General features: G+C 54.3%; 1 protein-coding gene across 1 annotated transcript in view; it reads left to right on the forward strand.

The window, feature by feature from the left end:
• PRKCI (protein kinase C iota) overlaps positions 1-25,121 on the forward strand; it is an 86,724-nt gene that overhangs the window by 31,361 nt on the left and 30,242 nt on the right. Inside the window, exons 5-6 of the mRNA XM_061568177.1 lie at positions 20,129-20,214; positions 24,572-24,703. Of these exons, the coding sequence (XP_061424161.1) occupies positions 20,129-20,214; positions 24,572-24,703 (218 nt within the window). The remainder of the gene's footprint in view (positions 1-20,128; positions 20,215-24,571; positions 24,704-25,121) is intronic.

Here is a 25,121-nt window from a genome sequence, read left to right on the forward strand (position 1 = left end):
TGGGAGTGTGAGACACTGGGAGAGAGGGACACACATGGAGAGTGAGACACTGGGAGTGAGAGACACTGGGAGAGAGGGACACACATGGAGAGTCAGACACTGGGAGTGTGAGACACTGGGAGAGAGAGACACTGGGAGTGAGAGACACTGGGAGAGAGGGACACACATGGAGAGTGAGACACTGGGAGTGAGAGAAACTGGGAGTGAGAGACATTAGGAGTGAGAGACACTGGGAGTGTGAGACACGGGGAGAGAGAGACACACGGAGAGTGATACACTGGGAGAGAGGGACACACATGGAGAGTGAGACACTGGGTGTGTGAGACACGGGGAGAGAGAGACACACACGGAGATTGAGACACTGGGCGTGAGAGACACTGGGAGTGAGAGACTCTGGGAGTGAGAGACACTGGTAGTGAGAGACACTGGGAGTGAGTGACACACATGGAGAGAGAGACACTGGGAGTGAGAGACACTGGGAGAGAGGGACACACATGGAGAGAGAGAGAGACACTGAGAGTGAGAGACACTGGGAGAGAGGGACACACATGGAGAGTGAGACACTGGGAGAGAGGGACACACATGGAGAGTGAGACACTGGGAGTGAGAGACACTGGGAGAGAGGGACACACATGGAGAGTCAGACACTGGGAGTGTGAGACACTGGGAGAGAGAGACACTGGGAGTGAGAGACACTGGGAGAGAGGGACACACATGGAGAGTGAGACACTGGGAGTGAGAGAAACTGGGAGTGAGAGACATTAGGAGTGAGAGACACTGGGAGTGTGAGACACGGGGAGAGAGAGACACACGGAGAGTGAGACACTGGGAGTGTGAGACACGGGGAGAGAGGGACACACCTGGAGAATGAGACACTGAGAGTGTGAGACACTGGGAGTGTGAGACACGGGGAGTGAGAGACACACATGGAGAGTGAGACACTGGTAGTGAGAGACACTGGGAGTGAGAGACACACATGGAGAGAGAGAGACACTGGGAGTGAGAGACACTGGGAGAGAGGGACACACATGGAGAGTGAGACACTGGGAGTGTGAGACACTGGGAGAGAGGGACACACATGGAGAGTGAGACACTGGGAGTGAGAGACACTGGGAGAGAGGGACACACATGGAGAGTCAGACACTGGGAGTGTGAGACACTGGGAGAGAGAGACACTGGGAGTGAGAGACACTGGGAGAGAGGGACACACATGGAGAGTGAGACACTGGGAGTGAGAGAAACTGGGAGTGAGAGACATTAGGAGTGAGAGACACTGGGAGTGTGAGACACGGGGAGAGAGAGACACACGGAGAGTGAGACACTGGGAGTGTGAGACACGGGGAGAGAGGGACACACCTGGAGAATGAGACACTGAGAGTGTGAGACACGGGGAGAGAAAGAAACACACGGAGATTGAGACACTGGGAGTGAGAGACACTGGGAGTGAGAGACACTGGGAGAGAGACACTGGTAGTGTGAGGCACGGGGAGTGAGAGACACACATGGAGAGTGAGACACTGGTAGTGAGAGACACTGGGAGTGAGAGACACACATGGAGAGAGAGAGAGACACTGGGAGTGAGAGACACTGGGAGAGAGGGACACACATGGAGAGTGAGACACTGGGAGTGTGAGACACTGGGAGAGAGGGACACACATGGAGAGTGAGACACTGGGAGTGAGAGACACTGGGAGAGAGGGACACACATGGAGAGTCAGACACTGGGAGTGTGAGACACTGGGAGAGAGAGACACTGGGAGTGAGAGACACTGGGAGAGAGGGACACACATGGAGAGTGAGACACTGGGAGTGTGAGACACGGGGAGAGAGGGACACACCTGGAGAATGAGACACTGAGAGTGTGAGACACTGGGAGTGTGAGACACGGGGAGTGAGAGACACACATGGAGAGTGAGACACTGGTAGTGAGAGACACTGGGAGTGAGAGACACACATGGAGAGAGAGAGACACTGGGAGTGAGAGACACTGGGAGAGAGGGACACACATGGAGAGTGAGACACTGGGAGTGTGAGACACTGGGAGAGAGGGACACACATGGAGAGTGAGACACTGGGAGTGAGAGACACTGGGAGAGAGGGACACACATGGAGAGTCAGACACTGGGAGTGTGAGACACTGGGAGAGAGAGACACTGGGAGTGAGAGACACTGGGAGAGAGGGACACACATGGAGAGTGAGACACTGGGAGTGAGAGAAACTGGGAGTGAGAGACATTAGGAGTGAGAGACACTGGGAGTGTGAGACACGGGGAGAGAGAGACACACGGAGAGTGAGACACTGGGAGTGTGAGACACGGGGAGAGAGGGACACACCTGGAGAATGAGACACTGAGAGTGTGAGACACGGGGAGAGAAAGAAACACACGGAGATTGAGACACTGGGAGTGAGAGACACTGGGAGTGAGAGACACTGGGAGAGAGACACTGGTAGTGTGAGGCACGGGGAGTGAGAGACACACATGGAGAGTGAGACACTGGTAGTGAGAGACACTGGGAGTGAGAGACACACATGGAGAGAGAGAGAGACACTGGGAGTGAGAGACACTGGGAGAGAGGGACACACATGGAGAGTGAGACACTGGGAGTGTGAGACACTGGGAGAGAGGGACACACATGGAGAGTGAGACACTGGGAGTGAGAGACACTGGGAGAGAGGGACACACATGGAGAGTCAGACACTGGGAGTGTGAGACACTGGGAGAGAGAGACACTGGGAGTGAGAGACACTGGGAGAGAGGGACACACATGGAGAGTGAGACACTGGGAGTGAGAGAAACTGGGAGTGAGAGACATTAGGAGTGAGAGACACTGGGAGTGTGAGACACGGGGAGAGAGAGACACACGGAGAGTGAGACACTGGGAGTGTGAGACACGGGGAGAGAGGGACACACCTGGAGAATGAGACACTGGTAGTGAGAGACACTGGGAGTGAGAGACACACATGGAGAGAGAGAGAGAGACACTGGGAGTGTGAGACACGGGGAGAGAAAGAAACACACGGAGATTGAGACACTGGGAGTGAGAGACACTGGGAGTGAGAGACACTGGGAGAGAGACACTGGTAGTGTGAGACACGGGGAGTGAGAGACACACATGGAGAGTGAGACACTGGTAGTGAGAGACACTGGGAGTGAGAGACACACATGGAGAGAGAGAGAGACACTGGGAGTGAGAGACACTGGGAGAGAGGGACACACATGGAGAGTGAGACACTGGGAGTGTGAGACACTGGGAGAGAGGGACACACATGGAGAGTGAGACACTGGGAGTGAGAGACACTGGGAGAGAGGGACACACATGGAGATTGAGACACTGGGAGTGAGAGACACTGGGAGAGAGGGACACACATGGAGAGTGAGACACTGGGAGTGTGAGACACTGGGAGAGAGAGACACTGGGAGTGAGAGACACTGGGAGTGTGAGACACGGGGAGAGAGAGACACACGGAGAGTGAGACACTGGGAGTGTGAGACACGGGGAGAGAGGGACACCTGGAGAGTGAGACACTGAGAGTGTGAGACACTGGGAGTGTGAGACACGGGGAGAGAGAGACACACACGGAGATTGAGACACTGGGCGTGAGAGACACTGGGAGTGAGAGACTCTGGGAGAGAGAGACACTGGTAGTGAGAGAGACTGGGAGTGAGTGACACACATGGAGAGAGAGAGAGAGAGACACTGGGAGTGAGAGACACTGGGAGAGAGGGACACACATGGAGAGTGAGACACTGGGAGTGTGAGACACTGGGAGAGAGAGACACTGGGAGTGAGAGACACTGGGACAGAGGGACACACATGGAGAGTGAGACACTGGGAGTGAGAGACACTGGGAGTGAGAGACACTGGGAGAGAGGAACACACATGGAGAGTGAGACACTGGGAGTGAGAGACACTGGGAGAGAGGGACACACATGGAGAGTGAGACACTGGGAGTTAGAGACACTGGGAGTGAGAGACACACATGGAGAGAGAGAGAGACACTGTGAGTGAGAGACACTGGGAGAGAGAGACACACATGGAGAGTGAGACACGGGGAGTGAGAGAAACTGGAAGTGAGAGACACTGGGAGTGAGAGACACTGGGAGTGTGAGACACGGAGAGTGAGACACTAAGAGTGTGATACACTGGGAGAGAGGGACACACATGGAGAGTGAGACACTGGGAGTGTGAGACACGGGGAGAGAGAGACACACACGGAGATTGAGACACTGGGCGTGAGAGACACTGGGAGTGAGAGACTCTGGGAGTGAGAGACACTGGTAGTGAGAGACACTGGGAGTGAGTGACACACATGGAGAGAGAGAGACACTGGGAGTGAGAGACACTGGGAGAGAGCGACACACATGGAAAGAGAGAGAGACACTGAGAGTGAGAGACACTGGGAGAGAGGGACACACATGGAGAGTGAGACACTGGGAGTGTGAGACACTGGGAGAGAGAGACACTGGGAGTGAGAGACACTGGGAGAGAGGGACACACATGGAGAGTGAGACACTGGGAGTGAGAGACACTGGGAGAGGGACACACATGGAGAGTCAGACACTGGGAGTGTGAGACACTGGGAGAGAGAGACACTGGGAGTGAGAGACACTGGGAGAGAGGGACACACATGGAGAGTGAGACACTGGGAGTGTGAGACACACATGGAGAGTGAGACACGGGGAGTGAGAGAAACTGAAAGTGAGAGACACTGGGAGTGTGAGACACTGGGAGAGAGAGACACTGGGAGTGAGAGACACTGGGAGAGAGGGACACACATGGAGAGTGAGACACTGGGAGTGTGAGACACTGGGAGAGAGAGACACTGGGAGTGAGAGACACTGGGAGAGAGGGACACACATGGAGAGTGAGACACTGGGAGTGAGAGACACTGGGAGAGAGGGACACACATGGAGAATGAGACACTGGGAGTGAGAGACTGGGAGAGAGGGACACACATGGAGAGTGAGACACTGGGAGAGAGAGACACTGGGAGTGAGAGACACACATGGAGTGAGAGACACTGGGAGTGTGAGACACACATGGAGAGAGAGACACATGGAGAGTGAGGCACTGGGAGTGTGAGACACTGGGAGTGAGAGACACACACGGGGAGTGAGAGAAACTGGGAGTGAGACAAACTGGGAGTGAGGGACACTAGGAGTGAGAGACACTGGGAGAGAGAGACACACATGGAGAGTGAGACACACATGGAGAGTGAGACACATGGAGAGTGAAACACACATGGAGAGTGAGACACTGGAAGTCAGAGACATTGGGAGTGAGAGACACTGGGAGTGAGAGACACACATGGAGAGTGAGACACTGGGAGTGAGAAACACACATGGATAGTGAGACACTGGGAGTGAGAGACACTGGGAGTGAAAGACACTGGGAGTGAGAGACACTGGAAGTGAGAGACACACATGGAGAGTGAGACACTGGGAGTGAGAGACACTGGGAGTGAGAGACACTGGGAGAGAGACACACATGGAGAGTGAGACACACATGGAGAGTGAGACACTGGGAGTGAGAGACACTGGGAGACAGAGACACACATGGAGAGTGAGACACTGGGAGTGAGAGACACTGGGAGAGAGAGACACACATGGAGAGTGAAACACTGGGAGTGAGGAGTGAGACACTGGGAGTGAGAGACACTGGGAGAGAGACACGGTGAATGAGACACTGATAGTGTGAGAAACTGGGAGAGAGAGACACATGGAGAGTGAGACAAACATGGAGAGTGAAACACTGGGAGTGAGAGACACTGGGAGACAGAGACACACATGGAGAGTGAGACACACATGGAGAGTGAGACACTGGGAGTGAGAGACACACATGGAGCGAGAGACACACATGGAGAGAGAGACACTGGGAGTGAGAGAAACTGGGAGGGAGGGACACACATGGAGAGTGAGACACTGGGAGCGAGAGACACTGGTAGTGTGAGACACTGGGAGCGAGAGACACTGGGAGCGAGAGACACTGGTAGTGTGAGACACTGGGAGTGAGGGACACGCGGACAACTACAGGGAGTGAGAGGCACAGAAAGAGAGGACGGGAGAGGGAGAGTGACACACTGGGAGGGAGTGAGACTGGGGGCGGAGGAGGTGGGTGGTGTAGAGAGAGAGAGAGAGAGACGGAGGGAGCGAGAGGAGAGGGAGAGGGAGGGAGCCAGCACATTAGCAAGCAAGGCCGAGGAATCTCTCTCAGAAATCGTCCTGCATCGTCATCGTAGCCCTCGCCACCAGCGGTAGACGCGGCGGCGGCGGCGGAGAGAGAAATTGCCGGAGACGACGCCGGGAACGCCGATTTCCCAATTCGCGGGAGGAGGAGAGGAGGAGGAAGAAATGAAAATCTGAATTTTATTCCAGGCCTCTCCTGCTCCTCCGTTAGCCCCCCCTCCCATTTCCCTGCTCGGAAACCTGCCCCCCCCTCTCTCCCCCACAATTCAACGATTTTAGACAATTATAAGATGTGGCAGTCGTCAATTTACTTCACTGTAAGTGCTGTTTACCGTAAGTGAGCGTGTACCATGGCGTACACCGTTTATCTTACCGTATCTCGCCGTGCCGGCTGCTGCTGCTATTGTGGGTGTTGGTGTTGTAGGTGGTGGTGTTGGTGGGGGTGGTGGTGGTGTTTGTGTTGTAGGTGCTGGTGGTGGTGTAGGTGGTGATGTAGTTGCTGGTGGCGATTGTGGTGGTGGTGGTGCTGTCGCTGGTAGCGGTGTTGTTGGTGGTGGCTATTGCTGTTGTGGGCCGTACTGATGTGGCGGTGTTGATGTTGTAGCTGGGGTGGTGGTGATGTTGTAGGTGCTGGTGGCATTGGCTATTGTGATGGTTGTGGTGGTGGTGCTGTCCGCTGGTAGTTGTGTTGCAGGTGGTAGTGGCTGCCGCTGCTGGCGGTGGTGCTGCTGCTGGTAGTGTTGTTGGTGGTGGTGGTGTTGGCTATTGTGGTGATGGTACTGCTGGTAGGGGTGTAGGTGGTGGTGGTGGTGGTGTTGGCTATTGTGGTGATGGTACTGCTGGTGGAGTTGTAGGTGGTGGTGTTGGTTATTGTGGTGATGGTACTGCTGGTGGAGTTTTAGGTGGTGGTGGTGTTGGCTATTGTGGTGATGGTACTGCGGGTGGAGTTGTAGGTGGTGGTGTTGGTTGTTGTGGTGATGGTACTGCTGGTAGGGGTGTAGGTGGTGGTGGTGGCTATTGTGGTGATGGTACTGCTGGTAGAGTTATAGGTGGTGGTGTTGGCTATTGTGGTGATGGTACTGCTGGTGGAGTTATAGGTGGTGGTGTTGGCTATTGTGGTGATGGTACTGCTGGTGGAGTTGTAGGTGGTGGTGTTGGCTATTGTGGTGATGGTACTGCTGGTAGTGGTGTAGGTGGTGGTGTTGGCTATTGTGGTGATGGTGCTGCTGGTAGTGGTGTAGGTGGTGGTGGTGGCTATTGTGGTGATGGTACTGCTGGTAGTGGTGGTGGTGGTGGCTATTGTGGTGATGGTACTGCTGGTGCAGTTGTAGGTGGTGGTGTTGGCTATTGTGGTGATGGTGCTGCTGGTAGTGGTGTAGGTGGTGGTGTTGGCTATTGTGGTGATGGTACTGCTGGTGCAGTTGTAGGTGGTGGTGTTGGCTATTGTGGTGATGGTACTGCTGGTAGTGGTGTAGGTGGTGGTGTTGGCTATTGTGGTGATGGTGCTGCTGGTGGAGTTGTAGGTGGTGGTGTTGGCTATTGTGGTGATGGTACTGCTGGTGGAGTTGTAGGTGGTGGTGTTGGCTATTGTGGTGATGGTGCTGCTGGTAGAGTTGTAGGTGGTGGTTATTGTGGTGATGGTACTGCTGGTACAGCTGTAGGTGGTGGTGGTGGCTATTGTGGTGATGGTATTGCTGGTGGAGTTGTAGGTGGTGGTGTTGGCTATTGTGGTGATGGTACTGCTGGTGGAGTTGTAGGTGGTGGTGTTGGCTGTTGTGGTGATGGTACTGCTGGTAGGGGTGTAGGTGGTGTTGGCTGTTGTGGTGATGGTACTGCTGGTAGAGTTGTAGGTGGTGGTGTTGGCTATTGTGGTGATGGTACTGCTGGTGCAGTTGTAGGTGGTGGTGTTGGCTATTGTGGTGATGGTACTGCTGGTAGAGTTGTAGGTGGTGGTGTTGGCTATTGTGGTGATGGTGCTGCTGGTGGAGTTGTAGGTGGTGGTGTTGGCTATTGTGGTGATGGTACTGCTGGTGCAGTTGTAGGTGGTGGTGTTGGCTATTGTGGTGATGGTACTGCTGGTAGTGGTGTAGGTGGTGGTGTTGGCTATTGTGGTGATGGTGCTGCTGGTGGAGTTGTAGGTGGTGGTGTTGGCTATTGTGGTGATGGTACTGCTGGTGGAGTTGTAGGTGGTGGTGTTGGCTATTGTGGTGATGGTGCTGCTGGTAGAGTTGTAGGTGGTGGTTATTGTGGTGATGGTACTGCTGGTACAGCTGTAGGTGGTGGTGGTGGCTATTGTGGTGATGGTATTGCTGGTGGAGTTGTAGGTGGTGGTGTTGGCTATTGTGGTGATGGTACTGCTGGTGGAGTTGTAGGTGGTGGTGTTGGCTATTGTGGTGATGGTGCTGCTGGTAGAGTTGTAGGTGGTGGTTATTGTGGTGATGGTACTGCTGGTACAGCTGTAGGTGGTGGTGGTGGCTATTGTGGTGATGGTATTGCTGGTGGAGTTGTAGGTGGTGGTGTTGGCTATTGTGGTGATGGTACTGCTGGTGCAGTTGTAGGTGGTGGTGTTGGCTATTGTGGTGATGGTACTCCTGGTAGAGTTGTAGGTGGTGGTGTTGGCTATTGTGGTGATGGTACTCCTGGTAGAGTTGTAGGTGGTGGTGTTGGCTATTGTGGTGATGGTACTGCTGGTAGGGGTGTAGGTGGTGGTGGTGGTGGTGGTGTTGGCTATTGTGGTGATGGTACTGCTGGTGGAGTTGTAGGTGGTGGTGTTGGTTATTGTGGTGATGGTACTGCTGGTGGAGTTTTAGGTGGTGGTGGTGTTGGCTATTGTGGTGATGGTACTGCTGGTGGAGTTGTAGGTGGTGGTGTTGGTTGTTGTGGTGATGGTACTGCTGGTAGGGGTGTAGGTGGTGGTGGTGGCTATTGTGGTGATGGTACTGCTGTTAGTGGTGTAGGTGGTGGTGTTAGCTATTGTGGTGATGGTGCTGCTGGTAGAGTTATAGGTGGTGGTGTTGGCTATTGTGGTGATGGTACTGCTGGTGGAGTTGTAGGTGGTGGTGTTGGCTATTGTGGTGATGGTACTGCTGGTAGTGGTGTAGGTGGTGGTGTTGGCTATTGTGGTGATGGTGCTGCTGGTAGAGTTATAGGTGGTGGTGTTAGCTATTGTGGTGATGGTACTGCTGGTAGAGTTATAGGTGGTGGTGTTGGCTATTGTGGTGATGGTACTGCTGGTGGAGTTGTAGGTGGTGGTGTTGGCTATTGTGGTGATGGTACTGCTGGTAGTGGTGTAGGTGGTGGTGTTGGCTATTGTGGTGATGGTGCTGCTGGTAGTGGTGTAGGTGGTGGTGGTGGCTATTGTGGTGATGGTACTGCTGGTAGTGGTGGTGGTGGTGGCTATTGTGGTGATGGTACTGCTGGTGCAGTTGTAGGTGGTGGTGTTGGCTATTGTGGTGATGGTGCTGCTGGTAGAGTTGTAGGTGGTGGTGTTGGCTATTGTGGTGATGGTACTGCTGGTAGTGGTGTAGGTGGTGGTGTTGGCTATTGTGGTGATGGTGCTGCTGGTGGAGTTGTAGGTGGTGGTGTTGGCTATTGTGGTGATGGTACTGCTGGTGGAGTTGTAGGTGGTGGTGTTGGCTATTGTGGTGATGGTGCTGCTGGTAGAGTTGTAGGTGGTGGTTATTGTGGTGATGGTACTGCTGGTACAGCTGTAGGTGGTGGTGGTGGCTATTGTGGTGATGGTATTGCTGGTGGAGTTGTAGGTGGTGGTGTTGGCTATTGTGGTGATGGTACTGCTGGTGGAGTTGTAGGTGGTGGTGTTGGCTGTTGTGGTGATGGTACTGCTGGTAGGGGTGTAGGTGGTGTTGGCTGTTGTGGTGATGGTACTGCTGGTAGAGTTGTAGGTGGTGGTGTTGGCTATTGTGGTGATGGTACTGCTGGTGCAGTTGTAGGTGGTGGTGTTGGCTATTGTGGTGATGGTACTGCTGGTAGTGGTGTAGGTGGTGGTGTTGGCTATTGTGGTGATGGTGCTGCTGGTGTAGTTGTAGGTGGTGGTGTTGGCTATTGTGGTGATGGTGCTGCTGGTGGAGTTGTAGGTGGTGGTGTTGGCTATTGTGGTGATGGTGCTGCTGGTGGAGTTGTAGGTGGTGGTGTTGGCTATTGTGGTGATGGTACTGCTGGTGGAGTTGTAGGTGGTGGTGTTGGCTATTGTGGTGATGGTGCTGCTGGTAGAGTTGTAGGTGGTGGTTATTGTGGTGATGGTACTGCTGGTACAGCTGTAGGTGGTGGTGGTGGCTATTGTGGTGATGGTATTGCTGGTGGAGTTGTAGGTGGTGGTGTTGGCTATTGTGGTGATGGTACTGCTGGTGGAGTTGTAGGTGGTGGTGTTGGCTATTGTGGTGATGGTGCTGCTGGTAGAGTTGTAGGTGGTGGTTATTGTGGTGATGGTACTGCTGGTACAGCTGTAGGTGGTGGTGGTGGCTATTGTGGTGATGGTATTGCTGGTGGAGTTGTAGGTGGTGGTGTTGGCTATTGTGGTGATGGTACTGCTGGTGCAGTTGTAGGTGGTGGTGTTGGCTATTGTGGTGATGGTACTCCTGGTAGAGTTGTAGGTGGTGGTGTTGGCTATTGTGGTGATGGTACTGCTGGTAGTGGTGTAGGTGGTGGTGTTGGCTATTGTGGTGATGGTACTGCTGGTGGAGTTGTAGGTGGTGGTGTTGGCTGTTGTGGTGATGGTACTGCTGATAGTGGTGTAGGTGGTGTTGGCTGTTGTGGTGATGGTACTGCTGGTAGTGGTGTAGGTGGTGGTGTTGGCTATTGTGGTGATGGTACTACTGGTAGTGGTGTAGGTGGTGTTGGCTATTGTGGTGATGGTACTGCTGGTGCAGTTGTAGGTGGTGGTGTTGGCTATTGTGGTGATGGTACTCCTGGTAGAGTTGTAGGTGGTGGTGTTGGCTATTGTGGTGATGGTACTGCTGGTAGTGGTGTAGGTGGTGGTGTTGGCTATTGTGGTGATGGTACTGCTGGTAGTGGTGTAGGTGGTGTTGGCTATTGTGGTGATGGTACTGCTGGTGGAGTTGTAGGTGGTGGTGTTGGCTATTGTGGTGATGGTGCTGCTGGTAGAGTTGTAGGTGGTGGTGTTGGCTATTGTGGTGATGGTACTACTGGTGGAGTTGTAGGTGGTGGTGTTGGCTATTGTGGTGATGGTACTGCTGGTGCAGTTGTAGGTGGTGGTGTTGGCTATTGTGGTGATGGTACTACTGGTGGAGTTGTAGGTGGTGGTGTTGGCTATTGTGGTGATGGTACTGTTGGTGGAGTTGTAGGTGGTGGTGTTGGCTATTGTGGTGATGGTACTGCTGGTGGAGTTGTAGGTGGTGGTGTTGGCTATTGTGGTGATGGTACTGCTGGTGGAGTTGTAGGTGGTGGTGTTGGCTATTGTGGTGATGGTGCTGCTGGTGGAGTTGTAGGTGGTGGTGTTGGCTATTGTGGTGATGGTACTGCTGGTAGAGTTGTAGGTGGTGGTGTTTGCTATTGTGGTGATGGTACTGCTGGTACAGCTGTAGGTGGTGGTGTTGGCTATTGTGGTGATGGTACTGCTGGTGGAGTTGTAGGTGGTGGTGTTGGGTATTGTGGTGATGATACTGCTGGTAGGGGTGTAGGTGGTGGTGTTGGCTATTGTGGTGATGGTACTGCTGGTGGAGTTGTAGGTGGTGGTGTTGGCTATTGTGGTGATGGTACTGCTGGTGGAGTTGTAGGTGGTGTTGGCTGTTGTGGTGATGGTACTGCTGGTAGAGTTGTAGGTGGTGGTGTTGGCTATTGTGGTGATGGTACTGCTGGTGGAGTTGTAGGTGGTGTTGGCTGTTGTGGTGATGGTACTGCTGGTAGAGTTGTAGGTGGTGGTGGTGGCTATTGTGGTGATGGTACTGCTGGTGGAGTTGTAGGTGGTGGTGTTGGCTATTGTGGTGATGGTACTGCTGGTAGTGGTGTAGGTGGTGGTGTTGGCTATTGTGGTGATGGTACTCCTGGTAGAGTTGTAGGTGGTGGTGTTGGTTGTTGTGGTGATGGTACTGCTGGTAGTGGTGTAGGTGGTGGTGGTGGCTATTGTGGTGATGGTACTGCTGGTAGTGGTGTAGGTGGTGGTGGCTATTGTGGTGATGGTACTGCTGGTAGTGGTGTAGGTGGTGGTGTTGGCTATTGTGGTGATGGTACTGCTGGTAGAGTTGTAGGTGGTGGTGTTGGTTGTTGTGGTGATGGTACTGCTGGTAGTGGTGTAGGTGGTGGTGGTGGCTATTGTGGTGATGGTACTGCTGGTAGTGGTGTAGGTGGTGGTGGCTATTGTGGTGATGGTACTGCTGGTAGAGTTGTAGGTGGTGGTGTTGGCTATTGTGGTGATGGTACTGCTGGTAGTGGTGTAGGTGGTGTTGGCTATTGTGGTGATGGTACTGCTGGTGGAGTTGTAGGTGGTGGTGTTGGCTATTGTTGTGAAGTTACTGCTGGTAGTGGTGTAGGTGGTGGTGTTGGCTATTGTGGTGATGGTACTGCTGGTGGAGTTGTAGGTGGTGGTGTTTGCTATTGTGGTGATGGTACTGCGGGTGGAGTTGTAGGTGGTGGTGTTGGCTATTGTGGTGATGGTACTACTGGTGGCCGTTGTCAGTGATGGTGCTGTGTGTTGTGGTGGTGATGTGGTGTTGGTCGTGGTGGTGCAGATGTTGTCATTAATGCTAATTGTAGTTGTGACATTGGTGGTGATATTGGCATATTTTGTCATTGGGGGGTGATGGTGGTCGTGGTGGTTCTTTGGTGGTGTCAGTGGTGGAGCTGGTGACAGCCTGAGTAGATTTCATTGGTTGATGGGTTTTGTTGCGAGTGATTTTGTGTGTTTGTGTCACTGCTGTGTGGGTGTCAGTGCTGTGTGTGGGTGTCAGTGCTGAGTATGGCTGTCAGTGCCGTGTGTGGGTGTCACCGCTGTGTGCGTGTCAGTGCTGTGTGTGGGTGTCAGTGCTGTGTGTGGGTGTCAGTGCTGTGTGGGTGTCACTACTGTGTGGGTGTCACTGCCTGTGTGTGTATGGATGGGAGAGGTCAGATGGGGGAGTGGTAGTGTAGCGGTTGGCGCGCTGCGTTACGAACCTGGCCTCCCGAGTTCGATTCCCTCTCACGACCAACACCTGTGACGATTATCTGAACAGGTCGTGGGCCTCCCCGAGCTCGACGCAGCTTCAAATGAGTACCTGGTGTGATGTACAAACATCGCCACTGGGGAGAGACAAAGGCTGCCGGGCGTGGTGTTGACCCCCGAGGGGGGGCTTTGTCTTTTGAGGTCAGGGTGAGAGTGCGTGGAGGGCAGTATAGAGTGGGGGGGGAGAGAGAGAGAATGAGGGCCGCCCGCCCACTCGCCTTCATTCATTAAAAGGCGACTTTGGGGGAGTTCGACTTCCCCAAGTTCGCAGCAAGTAGTTGGGAGTTGCTGGCAACTCCCCCCCACCCCCATTGTGGCTTAGATTAAAAAACAACAACAGCAGCAGCAGCTGGCACCGGGGCAGGCTGGTTGAGAGGTGCTATCAGCAGCCCATGGCGCCATCATCGCCGGTTGCGTTCGTTCATCGAGACTCCTTTTCAGGAGGGCCCTGATCAGCTCTTTTTTCACGGTATAGGACAGGGGTCGGCAACCTACGGCTCCGGAGCCGCATGCGGCTCTTTACGGGTTGCTTCTTGACGATATGTACGTATGTACAGTATGTACTCAGATGCATTGCGGCTCTTGAAATACTGAATTTTGTACCGAATTGGAAAGAAATGGTTCTTCTTGTTATTTTGGTTGCCGACCCCTGGTATAGGAGGAGGAGGGGTGGAAGGATTGGGTGGGTGAGGGGGGGTGTTGTTGATGCTGTGCGATCCCAGATGAGTCGATTTGTGGTGTGGCTTTTCTGCATTGGGATGGTGTTTTTTGTTGCACGATACAGGGTTACGTAATATTATCTGAGCAATGTTTGTTTGCGTGTTCACCGCAGGTACTCTGTGTGGTTATTGCAGTACTTGAGTCCTTGCTAAAGGTTTCTATTTTGTGTTTGAACATTTTGACACAACTCATGTTTATTGCCAGAAAGGGTTAAAATTATTGTTATTTTTTCATACTTTGATTCTGGCAAAAAGCTCCCACGATAGAGCTGCTCACCCCGAGCTGTAAATGCTCTGTTACGTGTGGCGTTGTCTTTGTGCTGTTCGCTTTTTGGCGTTGTTCTCTGGTCTCACACTGCTGAGACTAGGCCATGAAGAAGGCTGCTGTCTCTGGTGTAGGCCAATCAGTTTCAAAGACAATGCCAGATTTGATCAGAGAATGTTTCTTTGCGTGTTCACCACAGGCACGTGTGGTTAACGCAGTACGTGATGCCTCGTGCAGAAGGTTTCTATTTGGTGTTTGAACATCTTAACACCTCCCGCTTTATTGGCAGAAAGGGTAAAACCTTTTATTTTTGTTTATAATTTTATACCGCCAAAAAGGTCCCCATGATGATGCTGCTCACTCCGAGCTGTAAGTGATCTGACACTTGCATTGTGTTTGTGCCGTTTGCCTTTTGGCGTTCTCTGGTCTGACACCGCTGGTGAGACTAGGCCACAGAGGAGAAGTCTGTGTCTGGTGTCGGGTGATCAGTTTCAAAGACAGTGCAGATATTATCGGAGCCTGTTTTGTTTGCATGTTCACAACCAGTACTGTGTGTGGTTGATACAGACTTGATGCCTTGCAAAAGATATCTCATTGGTGTTTGAACATCTTTATTGCTAGAAAGGTTAAAACCTATGCTTATTTTTGGTGCTTTGATACTGCCAAAAAAAGGTCCCATTATATCGGTTACATTGTCCGTGCGTCTTTAGCTGAGTGAGGAAACCGGGGAGCACCACCACGGTGGCTAGGAGATGTCGACTACCTTGCGTGGAATACAGGAGGTTGTGAGTTCGATCCCGACCCCGACGCGTGCTCTATATTTTGAGTTTGTGGTGTCTCTCTCGTTTCCCTGCGATCACGTGGATATTTCTCCGGGTCCTCCGTTTCCTCCCATCACATTTAGAATCGACATCACCATGCGTTGAGAGTATTGGGCTGCTGTACATATCCACATGCTGATGATAAGCTACTTTGTTTAGCTATCATTTGTGGCCAGGTCACTTCTGTAAAAGAGCTATACAGTATATAGTTCAGCAGGGCCTTATTTGGTAAAATGCAAAATAGTTTAGTTGAGAATTTGGAGGAAATCTATGCAGAACAGGGGGAGAACATTCAAACCTCACACACTCACTCTAACTCACTCGCACTCACACACACACAACTCAAACACTGCAGGACAGGGGATACACACTTACTGCACACACTCACACTCTCCCTCTGATACACACAACTCACACACACAAACAGCAGAACAGAGGACGGTACATACTTCACGCACTCACACTCTCTCATACACACAAATCACACACACACACTGCTGAACAGAGGGGGGGCACGCTAACTCCACTCTCAATCTTGCACCCACACTAACACTCACTAACACTCACTCGCACTCACTAATACTCACTAGCACTCACTCACACTCACTAATACTCACTAGCACTCACTCACACTCATTCAAACTCACTAACACTCACTAACACTCACTCGCACTCACTAACACTCACTAACACTCACTCGCACTCACTAACACTCACTCGCACTCACTAACACTCACTAACACTCACTCGCACTCACTAACACTCACTCGCACTCACTAACACTCACTAACACTCACTCGCACTCACTCGCACTCACTAACACTCACTAACACTCACTAACACTCATTCAAACTCACTAACACTCACTAGCACTCACTAACACTCACTCGCACTCACTCGCACTCACTAACACTCACTAACACTCACTCGCACTCACTCGCACTCACTAACACTTCTTCGCATTCACTAACACTAACACTTTCATTCAGACTCTGTCGCCTCGACGGACTTGGTTTTCACCTGAGGACGGCTGCTTGCGTTGTGGCCGAAACGTCGTGAGAATTGTTTTATTATGTTTTATTTTTATTATTTTATTACTTCCCTTCTACGTGACTTTACGGAAAGAACCAAGAAGATGAATCCCTGCAGTCACGAAAGCTTTAAATCGAAAACTAACACTTACTCACACTCAATTTCACCGAATGTCACACGCACTGCAGAACAAGACAACCACAGAAAAACGTCCCAGACACACAGCAGTCGGGGTGACACAGAACAAGTGAGACGGTGCTAATGACATGGACGGTACTAACGAGACTACCAACGAGATAGTAGCAGTGATACGAACAAGACAAACGAGACCGTACCACCGAGACGAACCAAGATCCCTCCTGTAGCCCCACAGACTGTTGGAGCAAGCGCTGTTGGGGCAAGCTCTGTTAGCGAGTGGCGGCACCGATGAAGGCCGGCACTGTGGCACACGCGAGGGTGGTGGTGGTGGTGGTGGTCAGCACCACGCCGCCCGGCCGTCTTTGTCTCCTTCGTTGCGTCGATTGCGCACCGCACCGCACCGCACCGGCTACTCATTAAAACGGTCAATGTAGCGGAGGCCCTGGACCGCTTGAGATAATCGTCACCGGTATTGGTGGCCGTGAGCGGGAATCGAACTTTAGTTGCCAGATTTGTAGCGCAGCGCGCTGACCGCTGCACCACCGCTGCACTCACCGCACACACGCTCACACTAGCACTCATTTGAGGCCGAGTGGACGTCCACTTACACACTCACACATCCCCCCCCCCCCCACACTCTCGCGCAGAGATTGTTTTTTTGTTTGCTGCCAATTATTGTTCCTGATTGTGTCGGTAGTGGCAGCGGCCGCGGCAGCGCCTTGTCAAGAGCCGTGGACGTTTCAATTTGGAACTCTTTCCCCCCCCCCTCCTTCCCGCTCTCCCCTGGCGAGCGCTGCCCAATCCAGTCGCAGACATCGCAGGAGCCAGTTGCCGTTACTGCCGAGTGCGTAGGCGGTGCAGTTGCACCGACGCCCAAGAGACGTGGGGGGTACGGGGTGTGCCCAGGAGCCGGCGACGAGGTGGGGGGGGCGATTTGATTTATCCCCCCCCCCACCGCCCCCCGGCCGCATGCCAACCACGCAAAGCCACTGGATGCAGCGTTAATCACTGCGGAGTGATGGGGCTAGCGTGAGTGATGGGGCTAGCGTGAGTGATGGGGCTAGCGTGAGTGGTGGGGCTAGCGTGAGTGGTGGGGCTAGCGTGAGTGGTGGGGCTAGCGTGAGTGGTGGGGCTAGCGTGAGTGATGGGGCTAGCGTGAGTGGTGGGGCGAGCGTGAGTGGTGGGGCTAGCGTGAGTGGTGGGGCGAGCGTGAGTGGTGGGGCTAGCGTGAGTGGTGGGGCGAGCGTGAGTGATGGGGCTAGCGTGAGTGGTGGGGCGAGCGTGAGTGGTGGGGCGAGCGTGAGTGGTGGGGCGAGCGTGAGTGGTGGGGCGATGGTGAGTGGTGGGGCTAGCGTGAGTGGTGGGGCGAGCGTGAGTGATGGGGCTAGCGTGAGTGGTGGGGCGAGCGTGAGCGGTGGGGCGAGCGTGAGCGGTGGGGCGAGCGTGAGCGGTGGGGCGAGCGTGAGCGGTGGGGCGAGCGTGAGCGGTGGGGCGAGCGTGAGCGGTGGGGCGAGCGTGAGTGGTGGGGCGAGCGTGAGTGGTGGGGCTAGCGTGAGTGGTGGGGCTAGCGTGAGTGGTGGGGCGAGCGTGAGTGGTGGGGCTAGCGTGAGCGGTGGGGCGAGCGTGAGCGGTGGGGCTAGCGCGAGCGGTGGGGCTAGCGCGAGCGGTGGGGCTAGCGCGAGCGGTGGGGCTAGCGCGAGCGGTGGGGCTAGCGCGAGCAGGTGGGGGCTAGCGCGAGCGGTGGGGCTAGCGCGAGCGGTGGGGCTAGCGCGAGCGGTGGGGCTAGCGCGAGCGGTGGGGGCTAGCGTGAGCGGTGGGGCTAGCAGGAGTGATGGGAGCTAGCGTTAGTGTCAGGGTTGGTGCAATCAATTTGCGAATTTTATCTCAGTAGCCAGCGTGTGTGCGTGTGTCTTTGTGCGAGTGGCTCAATGTGTGTATACACGTGTACTGTGTGTGTGGTTGGGGAGCGGGTCGTGTAGCGGTTAGCGCGTCGCGCTACGAACCTGGTGACCTGAGTTCGATTCCCACTCGCGGCCAACAGCACTGACACAGCCTCAAATGAGTACCTGGTGCGATGTGTAAACACAAACGAAGGCTGCCGGGCGTGGTGTTGACCACCCCCCCCCACCCCCCTCGGCCTTTATAGCTGCTACTTGCTAACAGCACTTGCCCGAACAGTTTGTTCAGACTATGTGAGGATTTTTGTCTTTATATTCTTGGTTCTTTCGGTAAAGTCACGTAGAACCAAGAATATGAATCCCTGCTGTCACGAAAGCTTTAAATCAAAAAAATCTTTGTGGAATGGGGGGGGGGGGGGATTTCAACTCAGGTTTTCAGCGGTTGCTGGTCGCGCGTGTCTGACATGGCCATTGCGAACCGCCTGAGAGCCACGGGGTGGTGGGGGGGCACCTTTGCCTCATCGTTTTCCTATCACGGCTTTGATTATCCGATCGCCCGCTGGCAAAATGACCTTCACAGTGCGTGCGTGCGTTGCTGTTGTGTCAATTGCATTCATCGTCAGAGGGCATGAGCACGTGTGTGAGCACATGTGTGAGCACGCGTGTGTGTGTGCGCGCGTGAGCACGTGTGTGTGCGCGCGCGCGTGAGCACGTGTGTGTGTGTGTGTGCGCGCGTGAGTACGTGTGTGTGTGAGCACGTGTGTGAGCACGTGTGTGTGCGCGCGTGAGCACGCGTGTGTGTGTGTGCGCGTGCGCACGCGTGTGTGCGTGTGAGCACGTGTGTGTGCGCGCGCGCGTGAGCGTGTGTGTGTGCGCGCGCACGTGAGCACGTGTGTGTGTGTGCGCGCGTGTGAGCACGTGTGTGTGCGTGCGCGCGAGAGCACGTGTGTGTGCGTGCGCGCGAGAGCACGTGTGTGTGCGTGCGCGCGTGAGCACGTGTGTGTGCGTGCGCGCGTGAGCACGTGTGTGTGTGTGCGCGCGCATGAGCACATGTGTGTGTGTGTACATTAGCATGTTAGGGAGCGGGTCGTGTAAGCGGTTAGCGAACTGCGCTACGAACCCGGCGACCAGAGTTCAATTCCCCGCTCCCGGCCAACAACAGTGGCGGATATCTGAACATCAGCACTGGGGAGACAAAGGTGGCCGGGCTTTGCGTTTGTCACACCGCCCCTTCGTGTGCCGTGCCGGCCTTCGTATATCTTAATCGCTAACAGCACTTGCCCAGACAGTCCGCTAAAGGCTATACGGGGAATCTTTGTCTGTCTTGTGTCTGCATCGCGTTACTTTGTTCGTCCTGTCAGTCCACTTGCCGGTCTGTGCGTCTCTTCCAGAAGTCATCTGTGTGTCTGTTGTGACCCCAGTGTCCGTTCTGTCTCTTGTCATGTGTCCCTCACGTCTCATTGATGTCTTCTGTGTCTCATTCACATGTCTATCTCCTGAATTTTTCACTGCCTCGTCTCTCTATCTTTAGTATCTGTCTGCGTATCCGTATCTCATTCCTTGCCGTCTGTCTCGTGTTTGTCTCCTGTCGCGATGATGCTTCTGGTCTCGTGTCTCTCCATCTCATTCAGTGCCTCTGTTTCATTCATCCCCCTCATTCGTGTCTGTCCGGTTGTCTCCTCTCATTCTCGTCTCATTCTTCATCTTGTTTGCGATTTGCCGAGTCGGCCGTGATGAATGATCGCCACGTTTTTATTAAAAGTCTTCCCCTCTCTCTGTCTCTCCCTCTCTCCCTCTTTTTATTCCTCACTCGTCTCTCCCCCCCGCTCTCCCTCCCATTCTTTTTCTCCCACTCTCCCCCCCGCTCTCCCTCCCGCTCTCCCCGCCCGGCAGAGTCAATCTACCGGCGTGGGGCCCGGCGCTGGAGGAAGCTCTACCTTGTGAACGGGCACACCTTCCAGGCCAAGCGATTCAACCGGGTACGCACCAGGTGGTCCGCACCCGGCCACAGAGTCACCGGGTCACAGAGTCACCGGGTCACAGAGTCACCGGGTCACAGAGTCACCGGGCCACAGAGTCACCGGATCACAGAGTCACCGGATCACAGAGTCACCGGATCACAGAGTCACCGGGTCACAGAGTCACCGGGTCACAGAGTCACCGGGTCACAGAGTCACCGGGCCACAGAGTCACCGGGCCACAGAGTCACCGGATCACAGTCACCGGGTCACAGAGTCACAGAGTCACCGGGTCACAGAGTCACCGGGTCACAGAGTCACCGGGTCACAGAGTCACCGGATCACAGAGTCACCGGGTCACCGGGTCACAGAGTTACCGAGTCACCGAGTCACCGGGTCACCGGGTCACAGAGTCACCGGGCCACAGAGTCACCGGGCCACAGAGTCACCGGGCCACAGAGTCACCGGGCCACAGAGTCACCGGGCCACAGAGTCACCGGGCCACAGAGTCACCGGGCCACAGAGTCACCGGGCCACAGAGTCACCGGGCCACAGAGTCACCGGGCCACAGAGTCACCGGGCCACAGAGTCACCGGATCACAGAGTCACCGGATCACAGAGTCACCGGATCACAGAGTCACCGGGCCACAGAGTCACCGGGCCACAGAGTCACCGGGCCACAGAGTCACCGGGCCACAGAGTCACCGGGCCACAGAGTCACCGGGCCACAGAGTCACCGGGCCACAGAGTTACCGGGCCACAGAGTCACCGGGCCACAGAGTCACCGGATCACAGAGTCACCGGATCACAGAGTCACCGGATCACAGAGTCACCGGTTCACAGAGTCACCGGGTCACAGAGTAACCGGGTCACAGAGTAACCGGGTCACAGGGTCACAGGGTCACAGGGTCACCGGGTCACAGAGTCACCGGGTCACAGAGTCACCGGGTCACAGAGTCACCGGGTCACAGAGTCACCGGGTCACAGAGTCACCGGGTCACAGAGTCACCGGGTCACAGAGTCACCGGGTCACAGAGTCACCGGGTCACCGGGTCACCGAGTCACCAGATCACAGAGTCACCGGATCACAGAGACACCGGGTCACCGGATCACAGAGTCACCGGGTCAGAGTCACCGGGTCACCGGATCACAGAGTCAACGGATCACAGAGTCACCGGATCACAGAGTCACCGGGTCACAGAGTCACCGGGTCACAGAGTCACCGGATCACAGAGTCACTGAGTCACCGGATCACAGAGTCACCGGGTCTGAGTCACCGGGTCTGAGTCACCGGGTCTGAGTCACCGGGTCTCAGAGTCACCGGGTCACAGAGTCACCAGATCACAGAGTCACTGAGTCACCGGATCACAGAGACACCGGGCCACAGAGTCACCGGTCTCAGTCACCGGATCTCAGTCACCAGGTCACAGAGTCACCGGATCACAGAGTCACAGAGTCACTGGGTCACAGACTCACCGGTCACCAAGTCACCGGATCACAGAGTCACCGGGCCACAGAGTCACCTGTTCACCGGGTCGCAGAGACACCAGGCCACCGGTTTGGCGACCCCCGTCTCACTGTCGGCGCACGTGGAGGACACGTCTCGTTAAGCCGGTCGGCCCGTGCTACGGCGACCCCCGACAGGGGACGCCTGCCTCCGGTGGCCGCCCGCTCATTACCCGGCGTGCCCCGGCGTGCCACGCCGTGGGAGCTGTTGCTTCCTGGGGAGGTCCCGGCTGTCCGAGGGTATGGGGTCGGAGTGCCCTGAGGGAGGGGTCCCCACTCCCCTGTAGGATCTAGTGAGAGGCTATGGGGTCAGGGCACCCCTAGGTTAGGGTCCCCACTCCCCTATAGGGTCTAGTGAGAGGCTATGGGGTCAGAGCGCCCTGAGGGAGGGGTTCCCACTCCCCTGTAGGGTCAAGGGAGAGGCTGTCTCCCTCCAGCCAGATCAAAACAAACGGCACAGGACAGAATCGCGCTGAAAAAACCTATGGGGGGGAGGCCTTGATCCCAGCATGCATTGAGATAATTTCGATTCTTTTGCTGCTATAAATGTCCAAATGATGGGCCACTTTGTTGAGCTATCATTTCTTTGTGGTGGCCAGGTCGCTTCAGAATAATAAATTAATACCTTGGTGGGCTTTGCCTGGTAGGATGGGGATGGTTTCGTTGAATTTGTTTGTGTTTGGGTGATGTGTTTACCTTTCTTGTACTTTGCACCACTTTCGTGTTTGTTTTTGTAACGTTCTTACCCCGTGGCCCTACTGGACATCTGTGAAAAAGAGTCGCATAGCTCATCGGAATCCTCCTGTAGCATCAACACAGATTCTGGATTGATCGTGGCCAATGCGGGGGGATAGAGGCTCTCCTGCTGCCTCCCGCTCTCTGCACATCTCTCGCGATCTCTCCCACTGCCGCTCCTACAGCTCCACTTTCTCAGACTCTCTCCCACTTCACCTCCCACTCTGCTTGTGCCTGCCTCCCTCTGTCTCTCTCTCTCCCACTATCACGTCTCCTAACCCACTCTTTCCTCCCCCCCTCCTCCTCCTCTCCCACTATCTCCCATTATCTCTTCTCCTTTCCCACCTGTAAAACAAAGATTACCGGCTTCAATCAGCATATTCCCCCAGGGGTTACCAGCAGTAAAAACAAGCGCTCCCACGCTCCCGTAATTTCTGCCGCTCTGTCTCCCGCTCCTCTCTCTCTTTCTCCCCATCCCCTTTCCCCACCCTGTACACACGCGGATCGATCCCCTCCTTAGCCACCAGTCGTCACGTGATTCTCTGGATTGAATTTGATTCCGAACGAATTATCTGGTGATTGCTGCCGCCGCTGCTGCTGCATGGGCAGTGGTGCACATGCACAGACAACAACAACTCAATGCGTTGTTGTTGTGTCAACATCAAAACCGTGTGTGAGACCTTAAAAGGGAGGGGTGGTGCACAGGTTAGCGTGCTGCGCTACGAACCTGGTGACCCGAGTTCGATTCCCGCTCACGGCCAACACCGGTGACGATTATCTGAACCAGTCCTGGGCCTGGTGTGGTGTCTAAACATCGCCATGAGGGAGACAAAGGTGGCCGGGCGTGTTGTTGGCCACCCCTTCCGGCCTTCATAGGTGCTAATCGCTAACATCCCTTGCCCCAGCAGTCTGTTCAGGCTACACGGGGGATCTTTATGTTTGTGTAGTGATGCACTCAGAGATACTAGGAGTAGGGGTCACCACTTCAGCCAGGACGGCTGACAGACTGCCTGACTGACAACGCCGAGAAGGTGAAGACGGTGACGAAGACTCCGGCAGCCCGACGGGATTCCAATCCAGACAACAGCCCCGAGCCTTCGCTCGGGTCCCCTTTTATCTTCCTGGCGTGGCCTCGCTCCTTCTCGAACCCACGAGTTGGTTCCCAGGCTGACCTCACGTGCCCCCTCCATCACCTTTGCCCTACATCCCTCTCGCTGGCTGTCAAGTGACCTGCTGACAGACAGGGCTGCTGCAACCGGAGATCCCTCTCTCTGCCAGCAACCAGCGCTATGCTCCATAGTGGCCCATTCCATGTCACTACATTTGTCTTAAATGGGAAACAATATACAGGGTTGCCTCAAAGTCAGAAGGCATTCGGGTCATTTCATTTATTTTAACACTGGCATTACAATCATTTAATTGGTTATTCTCTACGTGAATATTTTATCTATTTTCATTCTTAATGTCAATTTCCGTTCCTCCTGTGGGGTTACCTCAAATCTGTAGTTTACAAAACTCGACCAAGAATCCATGAAAGAACGAATCTCGACAAAGGGCAGCTGATGACCAAAAACAAAATACTTACATTCATTTCAAAAGAGAATTCATCCATCACGCATTCATATTCATGGACGTCGGTTTGAACGTTTGTTAAAACGTTAATGAAGTAACCCCTGTACGACTTGTTGAAATAATTAGAATAACCCCTTGTGTGTCCTGACTTCTGGGCCACCGCTCGGTGTTGGTGAGATGTTAACTACCTCGCCCGGTATGCAGGAGGTTGTGGGTTCGATCCCGACCCTGACTCTTGCTGTATATTTGGAGTTTGCGGTGTCTCTCTCCCCGTTGTCACGTGACGTTTTCTCCAGGTCCTCCGGTTTTTTTCCACTCCGCATAATATTAACGACATCGCCATGCGTTTACAGTATTCGGCTGCTGCTACAAATTTCCACATGATGATGACGATAAGCCACTTTGTTGAGCGATCATTCGTGACAGCCATGTCACTTCTGGAAAATGAGCTATACAGCTCAGTGGACCCTTACCTGGTGAAATAAAAATTGTTTCGATTTAGACTAACTCTTAGACTAACTCTTAGACTAACTCGACCCACCCGCCCCGTGTCCCCCCCCACCAGCGCGCATTCTGTGCCTACTGCACCGACCGCATCTGGGGGCTGGGCCGGCAGGGCTACAAGTGCATCAACTGCAAGCTGCTGGTGCACAAGCGATGCCACAAGCTGGTGGCAGTGGAGTGTGGCAGGAACATGGTAAGAGGGGCGCACGTGCGCACGGGCGAAGGTACCTGTGGTAGCTTCTGGCAGGCCGGTGGGGGTGGGGGGGAAGTGGCGTTGGCGAGCGGCACGTATGAAAGCGGTCACGGCGCGGTGTAGCGTTGTGAATGCGCGTCCGCGTCATTTATTGGGTTTTCAATCGTGGGATGACCCGGCGCTACGCTGCGACGACAACGATCGTCGTCGAACGACAACGACAACGATGGAGATGACAACGATGTTGACGACGATGAGGATGACTCCGACCGACGACGATGGGGAGGACAACGATGTTGACGACGATGATATTTGACTCCGTTGATAGAGATAATTACGAGTATGAACGATGGGGACGATGTTGATACAAAAGGTAATGATGATTTAAATCGTCATGATTATGATGACAATCATGGTA

This window comes from Lethenteron reissneri, chromosome 40 (genome assembly GCF_015708825.2).
Source record: "Lethenteron reissneri isolate LAM-NWPU_2019-01 chromosome 40, ASM1570882v1, whole genome shotgun sequence".
NCBI classification, from domain to species: Eukaryota; Metazoa; Chordata; class Hyperoartia; order Petromyzontiformes; family Petromyzontidae; genus Lethenteron; species Lethenteron reissneri.